The sequence below is a fragment of the Neodiprion virginianus genome, chromosome 4, assembly GCF_021901495.1.
Source record: "Neodiprion virginianus isolate iyNeoVirg1 chromosome 4, iyNeoVirg1.1, whole genome shotgun sequence".
Classification (NCBI taxonomy): domain Eukaryota; kingdom Metazoa; phylum Arthropoda; class Insecta; order Hymenoptera; family Diprionidae; genus Neodiprion; species Neodiprion virginianus.
The window spans coordinates 33,295,243-33,310,336 of NC_060880.1; the positions used below are offsets into that span (position 1 = coordinate 33,295,243).

The 15,094-nt window shown below is 39.4% G+C and overlaps 1 protein-coding gene across 14 annotated transcripts in view; it reads left to right on the plus strand.

Moving 5' to 3' along the window:
- The window catches only part of LOC124303627 (cAMP-specific 3',5'-cyclic phosphodiesterase), a 276,613-nt gene that overhangs the window by 199,503 nt on the left and 62,016 nt on the right, over window positions 1-15,094 (plus strand). For 9 of the 14 annotated variants that reach the window (XM_046761085.1, XM_046761084.1, XM_046761080.1 and 6 more), the window contains 3 exons: window positions 8,862-9,050; window positions 12,628-12,660; window positions 13,691-13,711. In XM_046761085.1, the coding sequence (XP_046617041.1) occupies window positions 8,862-9,050; window positions 12,628-12,660; window positions 13,691-13,711 (243 nt within the window). Of the gene's footprint in view, window positions 1-324; window positions 628-1,751; window positions 2,347-8,861; window positions 9,051-12,627; window positions 12,661-13,690; window positions 13,712-15,094 lie in introns of those variants that run through there. The other 5 variants (XM_046761077.1, XM_046761079.1, XM_046761072.1 and 2 more) reach the window with 5 other exon arrangements.

Sequence of the window (15,094 nt, forward strand, 5' to 3'; positions counted from 1 at the left end):
GCATTTCAGCGGTTCTGTATCAGCATGGCCGGAGTCAGTTCTCGGTGGGCTCGCGAGTGACGAACATCCGACTTGAACGATGGCCCGTTACCTCGATGACGAGGACAGATCCGAACTTACTCCTGGTAAATTTTATTACTCGGGAAATCCGCAAATGGCCGGCGGGATGTCCTTTTACTTGTGGGATGTGTGTGATACGAGCTGTGTTGTGATATCCGTGCCGGTTTGACGTGAGAAAAAAGACCTGCAATTAAGTCGAACTGCGTAGTTCGCGTACTAAATTTCGCCAAATGTTTTTTTTTTTTTTTGTTGTTGTATTTTCAGGTGTTAACGTATCGCGTGGAAATTAATTATGCGCCGTGTCTGTACGTACCATTGACATCGGTGAAGAATATAAAGTACTCCTACAGGCGTGAACAACAGCCTGAAAGAGTGCTCGAGACATTGTTGAAACAAGAGATACACGATGTATCATCGTGTTTCATAACACTTCGGGCTGCCTTCTCAGTATCTCGTTTGATGTCAGTCTTCGTTTGAACAGACTCTTTTTGTTACATTTACTTGTGTACATTTGTCTCCATACCAGGCGGCGCTGCGAAGCTAGTCTCTCACGGGTCGTGTGAAACGGTAAAATTTTTCGAAAATTGTACCCGTACCCCGCAATGTTGGAAAAGGAATTATTGTCGATGATCCGTTTGCCCGTGGTACGAAAGAGAATCTCCAATACTAGGAATTTCCCTCGGGTTTTTTCAAACCCCGTACTATCAGTACTCTCCAAACCCCCTTGATCTCTCCCAAAAATTACTTCTTTCGTAAAAAATTTCCTCTCTTACGTTGCTTACACAGCTATCTGTATCTCTCGCGCTCGTAATTATTATATTTTACAACTCAGTATCACGTTCGTTTCCTTACGATCAACAAATATCGATTACGAACGAACCTCTGTTTTCTATGGATAGGTACGTAGGTATGTGTACGCCACGCACAGCGTTGTTCACCGTCGTTAAACAGATTTTGAACTTTGGATTCAGTTTTTCTTTCTATCAGCATCTCCGTAAAGTCTCCGCGTTAGCTTGCTTCGGGCGTTAAAGATGATGAAAAATAAAGAAGAAAAAGAAAAAAATGCCAGTCTACGAACCAGATGCCGAGATGCTATATAACGTGGACCACGGGGCTGTACATGAAAGTGCAAAGGCAGTGACGACGCTTAGTTCTAAAAATATCGACAGTAGTGCAAATATTATGTTTCGGACTTTATGGATGTGAACGGAACAATGCTCGTGTCTCCTGCCTTTATCTTATTCTGCTCAAAACGTTGGAGCCTTTAATGTGGTTATCAAAGATGGGTCTGTGTGATTTCTGAGCGTTGTTAACCTCGCGATCAGCAACGGTGGTAATATTTAGATCATTTTCACCGTTGACGTCTTGGTTTTTTTTTATTTTTTTTACTTTCGAAAAGATAAAACTTGACGAGTATCGCTCGGATATAATCATTTATGTGCGATATACTCGTATACGCGTGAAGTAACTCAATTAACGCAAACTCCGAAAGCCGTACGACCGTTCATAGAACCAATTACTCCACTTAAACCCACTGTAAAGGTCCATCACAGTTTCTAAAAGTTCCTCCGAGTGAGGTGGAGGGAGGAACTCCCTCCAATAGCCGGTAGCTCTTTGGTGCTTCGGAGCTTGGCGATAAATAAAGTCGTAATAACGAAGGTAACGTCGTGGCTCGAGAATCGAAATCATGCAACGGTGATAATGCGATACTGAGTTGTATTCTTAGCGGGAGTCGCTCTATTTATTAATCTATGAGAATCGAATAATTGGATGACGACGAGAATGTTTCACTTGTTCAGATCACACGACGCCTACGCCGCAGTATCATCGTCACAACGGAAGCGGAAAAACGTTAATAACGCAATACGCGTTAGCCGGTATAATAAGTGAGCTTCGGAAGCTGCGTCCAGAGCACTGTAAAGAAAACAAAGTAAAAAAAGTTCAGTGTGTGTTTACGTAATTTAATGGATACGTATCGTTGAAGACTTCGGTAAAGGCCGGAAGTCCAACGACCTGAAATGTGCCCTAAATATACTTAATTTACGTAATTTATATACCAAGGCCGTAAGGATCAAAGGTGTGGAATAAAGAGGAAAAGAAAAACGAAGCAAACATGTTGGAATATCCCGTGCTGGCTCCGTACGACTTGAGTACCAGATTTGCCCGAAGAGATTCTGGCACAATGAAGGTCGCCTTGCCGCTTTCCAACTTCCGTAGGCACAGCGGGTGCGTTTCAACTTTGGCTCGCGCCAGGCAACAGGCTAGACCACTCTTCTTTGCCGTTCCGTAAGTCTTTAGCACCTCCCATAAATCTCAGCACCCTCGGTGTTATTGGTAACCGAGTTGCAGCACGTACCCTGATTAACAATAAGTAAGATACTAGCGCCACTACTTGCAAAGACGCGGTGTTTTGCAGAACGAATTCTCGTGCTTTTTGAATATTTTTCTCGCAATCCAGGGAAACATTAAGGTTTCGGCAAATTTTATTAGTTTATTTTCGAAATACGCTGACTTTATTTTCTACCTAGGTACACTGTAGGCTTCGTCTAGTATCGCGAGGCCTTAGTAGTCCTAATCGTTCCTGCGACTTATCGCAAATGCTGTTAATTTCTTAAGATTGCAAATAATTTGTACCTGCGAGAGGAACCGGCGAGATTCAGCGAGTGCGGAAAGACTAGCGTACCTACACCGGTAATCGCAATTGCAGTAAGGCGTGAGGAAATAGGTCGATTTATTAAAAAAAGATCTTGCTCACGTATTGCCGTGTTTACGGATAACACATGGAATATGTGACGTCCTGATAGCATTTATCTTCGGTTCTCGGTATGATAGCGATTCGTTTATACATAGTAAATCGCTACTTTTATCAGCGATTATAATGAGATTTTTATAATGAAATATCTTGTTGTTAACGTGTCGTTTTTCGAGTGTCGCACGGACAAAGAGAAAAAATATGTATCGTGGGTGGGAAATGGGACATGAAGAAACCCAATCTTACCGATTTATTAGATACAATTTACAACTGATTCCGTGTCTTCGTGCGGATAACATCCAACAAATATTTTCGAATTCTATTCGTGCGCTATGCGGTTGAAGCACGGTTCGGTAATATCGATTTTACCGCGGAAAGAATCAGTTTTTCATTTTGGCTATGTCAATATTGAACATGTAGGCATGTGTGCATGGGCATACGCGTGTGCGCCCACATGCAAATATAGGTGGAAGGCACTTACGGACTATCCTCAATCCTCAAACAGACGCGCCCATTTCATTTTAGCTCGAAACATCAGAGCATGGATTGCGTTACATCCATGGCTGTAAGAAGTAGCGAGCGTTATTGAAAATGTAAAAAAAAAATGCGGAGCGTGTACTGATCTTTTTTTACACCTTTAACTAGCGCAAACACAGTTCAGGGCAACCGCAGAGTAGAACATTGAACTTTGAAGCTCAGGTGATAGTGTCGCTGATAAATTTTCTCCGTTACAAACGTCATGAGAATCTTACATTTTCGTGAATCATCGCGAAACGTCGTATAAGGTTAGTTGTATTATTTTTTCACGCTGTACGTATATATTATTACTAAATGCCGTCAGCCAGTTGATAAATAACTGTTGTTTGCCATTCGATCATTGATATCATCTTGGCCATTCCACGGTGTTTCGCAACGCACGAAAATAAATGAGAAAATTTATCTATTCGCCACCTCTGTTCAACACAACATGTCCGTATGATCGGTATACTCACTGGACGGCACAGATAACTCGACAGTGTGACATCTATTCAATCACCCCGATACCAACGAATGTATCATTTCTTCGTAGTTGCGATGACAGCAAGGATGAATTAATCACCCGCACGGAGTGCAATTTTCCGACTAGACAGGGACCTTGACAAATAAACTTCCACGATCTGGTAGCAGCGAATAGAAATTTTTATTTGAACTTCAAAAACAATCGTCGTACAGCGTGTGTGGTAAAAAGTATCGTATTGGTTGATACATATGGGGCTTTCCACGTCAGATCGACCTGCCCAAAAGCCTGTCCCTCTTCGAATTTGTTTAAATTTCGTGAAAACTTTCTGTAACTTGTCGAGAGTGTTTGTGATTTTTTTACATTTTTACTCGACGACGTTTAGACGTTAGCATTCGGTATAATATGTGCGGAAATCGCAAACGTCCGAAGTGTAATTAAGTATTACTCGAAAACCGTTGCTTGTATAAAAAAAAGTTGCATATGAAAAAGTTTCAGTTTTGAGTGAACTTCAACGCCAAATCATGCAAAAAGTTATTGGGGCCGCTGAAAGCTCGTAAAAGCTCAAAGAATGCTAGTTTTTGAGATTTCTTAAAAGCTGCATAATTTTTCTCGACAAAAATTTCAGAGGATGTTCCTTTCTTACTGTTCAAAAACTTGTGTAAACTTGACCATGGGCCGGGATTTCGTTTGCAAGCAATGAAATTTTTTTCAGAATTAAAAAAAAAAAACATAAATGGAGATGAGCTGCGTACAGTGTATCTAATGATTGAAAACACCTACCATTTTGACAGATCTGAAAAATGGAACGCTTTAAAAAGTAATTACAACTTGATCAAATCTAGAATTTTTTTTCTCATCTGGCGAATCCAGTCAATCCGGATGTCTGTACGACAATCAAGGGCTCTCTCGTGCCTTGTGCGTAATTCAAGGACCGTGGTCAGGCCAAAATTATAACCGCTCCCAGGGATCAGAAGTTACGTTTGAATAGAAGCATCGCATACGTGCCAAGCTGCCCACTCGTTCGACAATAAACTATTAACCTCTGAATAGCAAGGCTACGAAATTAATTGCAACTTATGTAACAGCCGCGCCGGCGATGCGATATGTGGTGACCAGTCGACCGAGTCGGCGATTATATCAAACAACCGGCAAACAGCCGTCTGCCTAGCTGCTGATACAGACACCCACCTGCCCGTCGAGATGAGCCGCGTTTTCATTCAACGTGGAAATCGTTGTGCTTGCATAATCGAGTTTCCAGGCAAACCGCAATTACCGTGTGCAAAAATAATTAACCGTACGTACACTTAACAACCCCGTGATGGCCGTTCGCTTGTCTAGTCTTGGCGCGCGCGATAAGCGCGTGCAGAAAAACTGGCTGACCTTGCAGTTCTAAGGCTGTCTGTACGAACGTATACCTTTACTCGCCAGCTTCTGAAAACGTCGGACAGTAGATTTTTTACTCTTGGTATTTGCTATGCCTGCACGCATCCCGTGCAGAATATGAAGGAATCAACGAATTGCGCAGATTTGACAGGAAAATTGCGACACTTTCTTAGAGGAAGATGAAAAAAAGAGAATCGAAACATTTATACCAGTTTTACTACCTTGCTTGGCTAAAGAAAGTATCGCGTAAAGCAGAGCTTTGTTTTATCGAAGGTGATGCTGTGAGCTGCTGTATTTCAATTAACGACTTATTTTCATCATCGTACTGTAGATAATATCAATAAATTTCAGGTATTCGATTAAAAACGAAACCGAGGTTGTTAGCTGTACCTTATGGTGGGTAGCGTGAGAAACAGCTCTGAGCGATGAGAGAATTACGGACCTTCGAGTTCGTAAACCAACAAATTTGGCACATCTTATTTTACAATTTTTTCCTCTACCAAGTGATAGAAGTACTTCACATTTTCGGTAATGATAGGATTTGTGATCGCGCTTGTGTGGTCACTATAAAAAAAAGTTCGGAACTTGTCAAATTACTCGTCTTATAATTCTAGCCGTACAATATCGGGAGAGGGTTTCTTTGCTGTCAAATTGTATGAATAAAGCTCGCTGAAACCAGTTAACACTAACAGTAAGTTAGGCTTAAACTTGACGTTTAATCTCAGTGACAGAATTGACATTTATGTTGAAACAGCCTGGCGAGTCCTCCACTAATGATTATCGCGTTTGCCAAACTATCGCAAAAGGACGCGACGTCAGAATGAACAGAAATATTAGATTCATTGTCACGCTCAATGCGACAAGCGATTCTTCTCGAATCAAATCGAGCTTGTCGCGTCCTTAAATTGTAGAGAATAGCTGACGCGCACGTAATTTGTCGCTTTCAAGTGGTTTTTTCTGTTATCGGAGATTATGAAAAACGCTCCGTATCTCGTACATCGACGCATCATAACAGGAATAAAAATTAACGATACAGCCAAGCGAGAAACGTGTTTCATTGTTATCAATAAGACCGCGGACAGCTGATCGTCTCGGACCGCATATACATGTACGTACATCTAACAGATTGCCAACATTCCAGAATAAAATATACGAGTCTCTCGGGCAAAACTTTCTTCTTCATCACCTGGCTAATTAATTAACCGTATATACATTACTACTGACGCGTTACTAAACGTCGCGTAACGTGAATTTACGATCGTTTTCGCGCTATGAATCTGCAATTAATCATTACCCCAAGTGTGTACATTCGCGCGTTTATACCGCTAACTATTTTTATTCCTCTGGTTTTTTCCCTTTTCTATTTTTCTCACCCGGCAGCTTTATTACGATAGGAAAATTAATCTCTACAGCTTTTAAATTACAAGTCATATTGTACACGCTTGCCAATATGATATCCGAGTTATCTTTCCTAGCACGCACACACGACGTACGCGTCCATAATTATATTGTAACCCGTATGTTCGTGTTCTATAACTAAAGTTATCGTAAATATAAATTTTCATCACGCTATCGTGTAATCCGGGAAATGCCCGTAGATTCTAAATTGATATCTATAACTAGCTGCGTGAGTAAGGAAATTAATTGATAATAAAACCGATTGGAGGAACGTTCTTCCATAAGTGACGTAGCTACCGAAATTCTCGTCGTCGAGTCCGATAACCTATACAGGTTAGCTTCAAACATTGAAGTTTGGAATCATCACGTGACACGCGAGATTTTATAGGTTTTTTAGTCCCTCGAATTGGAGGCTACTTCGATACGTGAGATACTTAACTTGAACATTGTATGTGGCATAGGAGTAAAAATTTGGATTGGTTGATTACACAGGGCGTCAAAATAAAAAGGTATGCTGTGCTGGGGTCGACACCTGTCAATTCCTATGTACTTTGAGTCGCTGAACATGAATCCGGAGTCAAAAGTCGGGGTCGATGGACTAACTTGGCCGCCAAAGCCAAAAAACCAGTTAAATAATCACTTGAAGATAAAAGAACACAATCACCCAAAAGTCCAATACTCCGATAAACTCCGATAATCCCAAAAGCTAAAAACCTGGATAACTCCAAAAGCAAAACTATTATACTCCGATAGCCCCACAAAGCCCGATACCCTGAATACCCCAAGGAAGTTGATACCTAAATATCCTTTAGAGGCCAACATCCTAGTTGCGCAACGAATCCAAAGGCCCCATAGCCTACCAGGGTTAGGCCTTCCGATTTATTTACCCATGAGTTCTTTACGGACTTGTCTACTTATTGGGTTTTTTTCACAATCGAGTATTCCGACTTTTTCGCTTATTGGGTTTTTAAGAGCATCCGGGGCTATTTTTTATTTTACTTGTCAGGATTTTACGTGGTTGGGCTTCGAGGGATATTCACTTATTGGAATAATAGGGGTTTAGGCTTCCAATGTTATTCAGTTATTGGGTTTTCACAAGGGCTGGAGTTATTGGGGTTTTGGGTGTTGATCTTTCAGGGTTATCTGCGTATTGAGCATTTGGGTTATTGGACTGTTGGGCTTTGAAGTTTATTGGAATACTGAAGTTTCGGCTGATTGTGACACTAGGATATTACATGTATGTGTAAATATAGATGACTGTTATATAAAAAAAATATACCGATGTTCTGCTATTTTGAATATATTTGGATTTACGTAGGAAATGATGGATCTCGACCTCGGCACAATTTTTTTTGTTTTGTCTTGTGAGCCTGCGCTATATATCGACCGCATTCCGTGGTTCGAAATCAATTATTTTTTGGGGGGATTCGAATTTATTTTTAGTTCAAAATCATCGTACATTTGGCATGTATATAAATTTAACGTTATATTTATATCGGTGAAACAAAAGTACTGCGTTCGCCCAGTGCCGTAATTAGTTATTTGAAAACCTCCACTGAAACAGCAGCTAAGTACTGCAGCCTTTCTGATATTTACCACTCAGATGGATCAATATACAACATTAATGTGAATGAGAACGATATTTGTTGAAACATATAAAAATCAGTTATCACAAAATGACAAAAGGTCGATGTGCAAAAAAAAATTTCAGACATTGAATCGAAACAAAACCTTTACGATATTCAGCCGGAATTTCGACCAATTTTGAGAAATGCTGAAGCCAATTGTTTCGCAGGCTGTATTGATGGTTGTTTTATTTTTTTGAGAAAGAGAAAGAGAGAGAGAGAGAGCGATTGCGAATAATCCAAAGCTGATCAGCTTACGCATTCGAATATCAGTGCAACGTTACTTATAATTCCAAACATCATCTTGAAGAGAAATCGAAAACACTTGATTTTTTAAAAACTTACCAGAACGAATGGCGTCAAATATTATATAAAAAAATCTGTTGAAAAAATTACATACCCTAGAGCTCTTGTGTACAGAAATAATAAATTTTTATAACGATCGATGAATTGCAGAAGTCAGTAAAAAACCGCACGCCTACATCGTTCGATTTTTCGATTCAATCATGTTTGCTCGTTTAATCGTCTTCGTTTTCGGTATTCCCACGTTCACGCAGCCCAATCTACCCTGAGAAAAAAAATACCCTTGATATTGATACCCCTATACGCATCTTATAAATAACGTTTGACTTATTTGTTACAGTTTTGACGTGGAAAATGGCGCCTCACCGTTGGACGGAGGTGCAGGGGGTGGCGGGGGTGCGTCCCCGAGTGCGGGGCTGGTCCTCCAAACGCTACCCCAGAGAAGAGAAAGTTTTCTCTACCGAAGTGACAGCGACTTTGAGATGTCGCCGAAGTCGATGTCGAGGAACAGCTCGATCGCAAGCGAGAGGTGAGGATCCTTTTACACCTGCATGCGAGGCGTTCCCCCTCGGGGACTTTCTTACATGTCGATGTGAAGGAATATTATCAATCATAGCTTTATTTTTCGCTTTTTGTTTCTTTTCCACGTTACCGCCGCGTTCTTGTCGTAACTGTAACGTCGAAAGTATGAAAAAGCTCGAGACGCGCCACAGACTGGAAAAAGCTCTTGTTACAGCAATTGATATTTTGACTTTATTGAACGTATTGCGGTACGAAAAGTTTGATTTTTTTTTTCCGTCAATTTTCAACCTGGTATACACGCGACGCAACGACGCGAACCTACGTCATCGCGCCTCGATCGTTCGCCTGGTTAGTGCCGAGTGACTGACAGCGGGATGACGTCATGCTTATACCCGTGTTATCTCACATTAGGCAATCGATCTGGTTGAATGTCTAGAACAAGAGCTTCCCAGAGTCTTTCTGTCTGTCTAAGCTTGACGGGACTCGGATACATCGGGAGACTTGATCAAAATTACAAAAGTGTAACTACACAAGTGGTAATAATATCGATATAATCAGCTCGTAAATATTTCCACTTATGTCGTACGTATATTAGAGCGTAGAAGGAAAAAACTCGGTTTATTATTTTCCACCCTGGCACCCCCTAAAAGGCTTGTTCAAGTGAAAAGAAAGATTCTGAAAAAGATGAGCTTTCTACCTTATGTATGGAAGAACGCGCTCATTTGATTTTTTTACTTTTTTTAACATAACGTAGAACGCTTATTATTTGACAGTATCTTTCGTTTAACCTAAATAACTTCTTTCAAGAGGATCCAACGGTGGAAAATCGCAACTAATATTTCTTCTCAAACACCCTAGTATCTGTACATATATGGATAGTGCGCAGAAGTATTGGTTTAACATCTGGGCTAAACTAAACAGCATGTGGCCGTCGCGTAGCGAATTCATACTTGTTGAAAAAAAAAAAAAAAAAAAATTCGAGAGATCAAAAATTCAAGGTTTACGATTATCTATTAATCATTGCATATAATATACATAAATAATAGCTTTGTTCCACTGCACCTTACGAGAATTATGTGCATATGGTAATGGTTACATTTGCAAAACTAAAAGGAAAGAAATATATAGATAAGAAAGGAAATTTCGGCTTCGGTAATCAAGTGAATCGAATTGCCGTGCATCACAGTGTCGATGCGAAATAGTTGGAAAAAAGTTGTCGTAATTACAGTACAGTGTCGAGTGTGTCCGTGTTCATATGAATCCGTGTATGTGTAACTATGTACGTTTGCATTGAATCCTGAATACGTAAAGAATAAATTTCCGCTAAATGAAATCCCTTTTTCGATTTTGTAAGTGTTGGGTTATCTTATCAAAGTAATTGTTGGTTTCAAATACTCAAGTACGATAGAAAAATTTCAATACTGTGTAATGTGTTGCGATCAAGTAGAATATCCTTTTTTCTCCTAGAATAATATTTCATCCAGATCTCGTAATACGTAGTAGTTTGAAAAATTAGGTAACTATTGATCGGTTCTCGTTATGGTTGATGCAAATATCATCCCTTGATAAAGTAGGCATCCAACGATAACGTGAGATCATTTGACCGGTAGCCGGTAACTCATCACCAAATGTGACCCGCAGTCGGTAATGTAGAGAACACCCTAGCCTGCGTGCATAGTAGCTCCACTCCGCAACTTTGCGGTAGCGTCATTGAACCATCCTGAGTTCAGACCGATCAATTCTTCGAAATTAATTTTCCAACAAAGCCTTTGTTCTCAAGTATTTCGTCCAATGTAAATTTGAAAATTAATTTTGATTTGCTGTAATTCGCCGATATTACATGATTGTTTTCAAATACGCAGATCGTCGCGTATCAGTGAAAATAGAATTCACGGTTATTATCCAAATTTTGAGATCACCTCTTTTCTAACTACTCAACTATACTGAACGCACAAATTAAACAAACCAATGAGCGATGATGAAAATGAATTTAGAACTCGATATAATTAATTTTTGTTGAACCTTGATTTCGAATCACTTGTGACTAAAAAGCCCTTGGCAAATATACTTATGCATATTATGCGTGTTATTCGTCATGTATATATCATGCTCACCTGGGGTGAACGAAGGCCAAGGTAATTCAGCCCAAGACCGCAAACATTCGCGTCTCAATTCCTAACCCGTAGAGACATTTGAATGGTATTTTCAATCATAATTAATGTTCGACTCTCGGTTCTCGTTCTTCCACCCCGTTCTACCGCAGTTTTACCTCGTATGGAAATTATGACGTCACGGCTGACCCTGCGACTACGGTGAAATTATATAACAAAATGAGTATTCATACTTTTCTCGATACCTAACTCGAGTTGTGTCTAAACGTCATAAAGCGCGACTGCAAAAAAAATCCTTAACGATGGTTTGTCACGGGTATTTTTTTCGTATACTTTTTTACTCCACCAAATGAAACGGAGCTGATCCAACATAATTCACGACCAAATTAATCTAACCATACCTATTTGCAGTTTGGATAATCTCAATAATTATTACTCGTTTCCCGTGAGGTTCCCTGAAATCTATTTTTGCAACCGCAATGCTCGCTCATTTCAATCTTACGAATGAATTATTGAACTTTGTTCAAGAAATTAATTCCTGACCGTGACACGGTTTCTGTAAATAGATTCTTGAGATGCCGAAGGCGTCGGCCCTTTTATCCTTCTTTCTCGATTATTTCCAATATCGATAAATCAATTACTCACCTACTTTTTCGATCGCAAGTATTTTCGATATCGAATGTTTGAAAGGCCCGAAAAAGGATTTAAAAACGGTATTGAATAATTATCATCATTTCTTTATTAAAAAAGATTCTAAGCAACCGTTGTGTCGTATAATTGTCACGGACATATTGACGGTGTTCGTTACATTTTTTTTTTCATTTTAAACAATCAAATTTCTTCTTTGCAAAGCCGAATGAAAGGAAAGCAGTTGATTTTTCAAAAATTGTGTATAATATGAAGAAAAAAAAAGAAGTACGGCATGTTACTCGTTTCAACGTAGGCGACTAATTTTATGTTTTTTTGTCATCCATTTGGTAATTATTTCATATCTTTTCGTCGCGTGTTTCAGTCTGTTAAAAATCATTTCTATTTCTACAATGTGTATCTGTGTGTAGTTAGAAGATATACCACATTGTTTTGGTGAGGGTATATGGTGCTTGCAAAGAGAGTTGATTTATTTTCTATACTTTGTAACAATTTAATTTTTGTGAGCTTGGGTATTGGAACTGTCCTCTCGGAACGCGGTACCGAGTGACCTACGCTACAATTTACAATTCCCCAGCTTTTCTCCGACGGTACATAACTTGATGTTTTTTAGAATTTTTCATCGAGCTTGAAACCAGATTTTGCCGGTTTTATTTCTTTTATTCATCGGTTCTGAGATACTTGACCGGAATACATTGCGTAGCATCACTCGTTACTAAAGTCCTCGGAGTTTGTCAAAAGCAATGGTAAAACATAATCAATTAAACGCTTTTAGTGGGTGTGGGATATGATAAAGTCATTGCATTTGTGATCCTTGGGTTACAGGTTCAAAGAGACAGAGCCGCCTGTCGAGCGCGCGTATGTACTCTTTTCTATATTGCATTTACGTTTCTTAGTTTCTTCTTAGACGTTGACTAATGGGTTATAATCCACATAGCTAACACTACTTTTTTCTGTCGTATACAACACAAAAAATAACAGCTTGTCACTATCAACTATAACGATATACCTACGTATATATTCTCAAAATTCTCGCTTCTGTACTTATCGCCTAATGTCACAAAGTCTTTATTACTTTACTACGTACAAATAGTTTGCATGTGTAGCAAAAATTTTCCTGTCGCATAGCAATTTATGTGCCTGTAAAACTTGGGGTGAATTTTCAATACCACGGATAAATATGTACATCGTCATTTTACACGCTGTTATCTTTCAGTAAAATTAATCGTAAGTGATACTTAAATACGACGACCCTCGCAAGTTGACATCCGAGTTTGAAAATTCACCGTTTTCTTTGACACTCTGTAGCAAGTAACGCTTACCTGCTATTTTACTGACTACTGCTTCTTCAACTATTTCCTGACTCTATTTCTCTGACACCACACTGCACCAGATTTTCTATGAATCTGAGGTATCATTTTTTATACATCATGCATTTATTGCCAATTGTTTCACTAATATTAAAATACTTATACTTAACCTAATGTAATTTTGTGACGATTACACATCCCTTAACCCGAAAAATTTCTCATATGCGAAATTTAGAAAATTGTCATACTTAGATAATCGAGAGTGCGTATTCGTGAAGTTGTGTGGCTGAAATTTTTATTTCACGAGTAAAGTCCGCCTGTAAGATTCAGGTCTGATGTTTCTTATCGTCGAGACAGTCTCACGGTGCAAAATTTTAACCGTGAGTTACATCACGAGGCACAATGATGTAGTTATGACGTGAGATTCGATTGTGTACGTAAATTCCCTCTACCTACGTCGACTCTTCGATAAAGAGGTTGAAATTTTCATTTTACACTTACAAGGAGGGACGTGTATTCGTTGCAGCATGTCAATATAATGGAACTTTGGTGAAATAACAGTAAATTTTTATTTTCAGGATATTTACCGATCAGTACAGGTAAGTCGCTTCAAGTAATTCTAAACCTCCCATTCAGCAATTCAACGCCACAACTCGCAAAACGGAATTCTATTGTCAATACCACATTTTATCTACACTTTTATGCAATGTTGCAATGATAATATTTCACACTATATACAAGGCTATGCTAAGAAGTGCTTGAACATTTGTTTCTGACGGTATAATCGAACGGGTCGGTCAAGGTTCCCGGATAAACATGATTTTTACCTATCAGTTCTTTTATTGCTGACATAAGACTGGATAGAAAACCCTCGTGGTTACTTTTCCCGTAATTTCCGGCTATTTTCACCGAATCGATTGATGCAAGGAAACAGAAACCTCGGGAAAGGGTTTTCCGTACCTTACATAAGACGATCTTATGTACTGAACGGTATTCAAATGAAAGCCGTTATGTACACATAACAATACATAATACCTACACTATGCTCGCGGTTAGGTTTCAAACTGCTCAATACTCTCTAAATTTTACATCGTGAAGTGTCGCTTTTTTGCAATGAAAATCGAGCCACTCCAAGAGATTTTCACCCACAAAATATTTGGAGTGCTGTTTAATTCTTTCAAGCTTCTTTCTAAGTTTCCTCGTCCGGAGCGAGATTTCCCTCGAGAAAATTTTCAAGAGCTCTCCAATTTTCTGAATATTTTTTCTCGACTCTCCATATAAAGTAAATCCTCGTTGAATTCAGAGTGGCTCAGTTTTCGCTCCACAAAATTTAGAGACTAATTGTGAGTAAGCTGAGAATTAAGCGATCTCTGAAAGTAGCCAATTTCGATCTGAAATTACGCGTGTACTCAACATTTTACTGGTTATTTTATCATTATTGAATCTCTAACGTGTACTGTGAGCTTTCACCCGATCAATTACGAATGAAAGCATTTACGCTCAAGTCGCAAAAGTTCCACAGCAAGATCATCAACGCGCCGTAAATTCGCGGGGGTGGTTTAGTGGTATTACCGTTCCCAACCAAACCAATCTTCGTGATTGCGACATAGCACTCGAGCCCCCGTATTCGTAATCTAACCTGCATTATACATGGCTGAAGGACGGAATACTTAATAACAAGTTGCGTATTAATCTGCGGGGAGTTCGGAATCAAAGCTTTTCACGACCCTAATTAATTTCCGGTTTTCGTGTCGTTTTCCAGCAAATACGAATCGACCAAAAGCTTTTCACTCTTCAATGGAAATTATTCTTCCAGCGTGCCTAACCGACTACCTTATTACACGCCTTCGAACGTTATATCGTACCTAAAGTAATACAGGATCGTCGTACCGAGTTGGCAACTTTGCAACACTTTATCTCGATACCGATAGGCCTTAACTTTTCACTTTACAACGCGTGTAAAAAGTCATTTTCCCGTCACT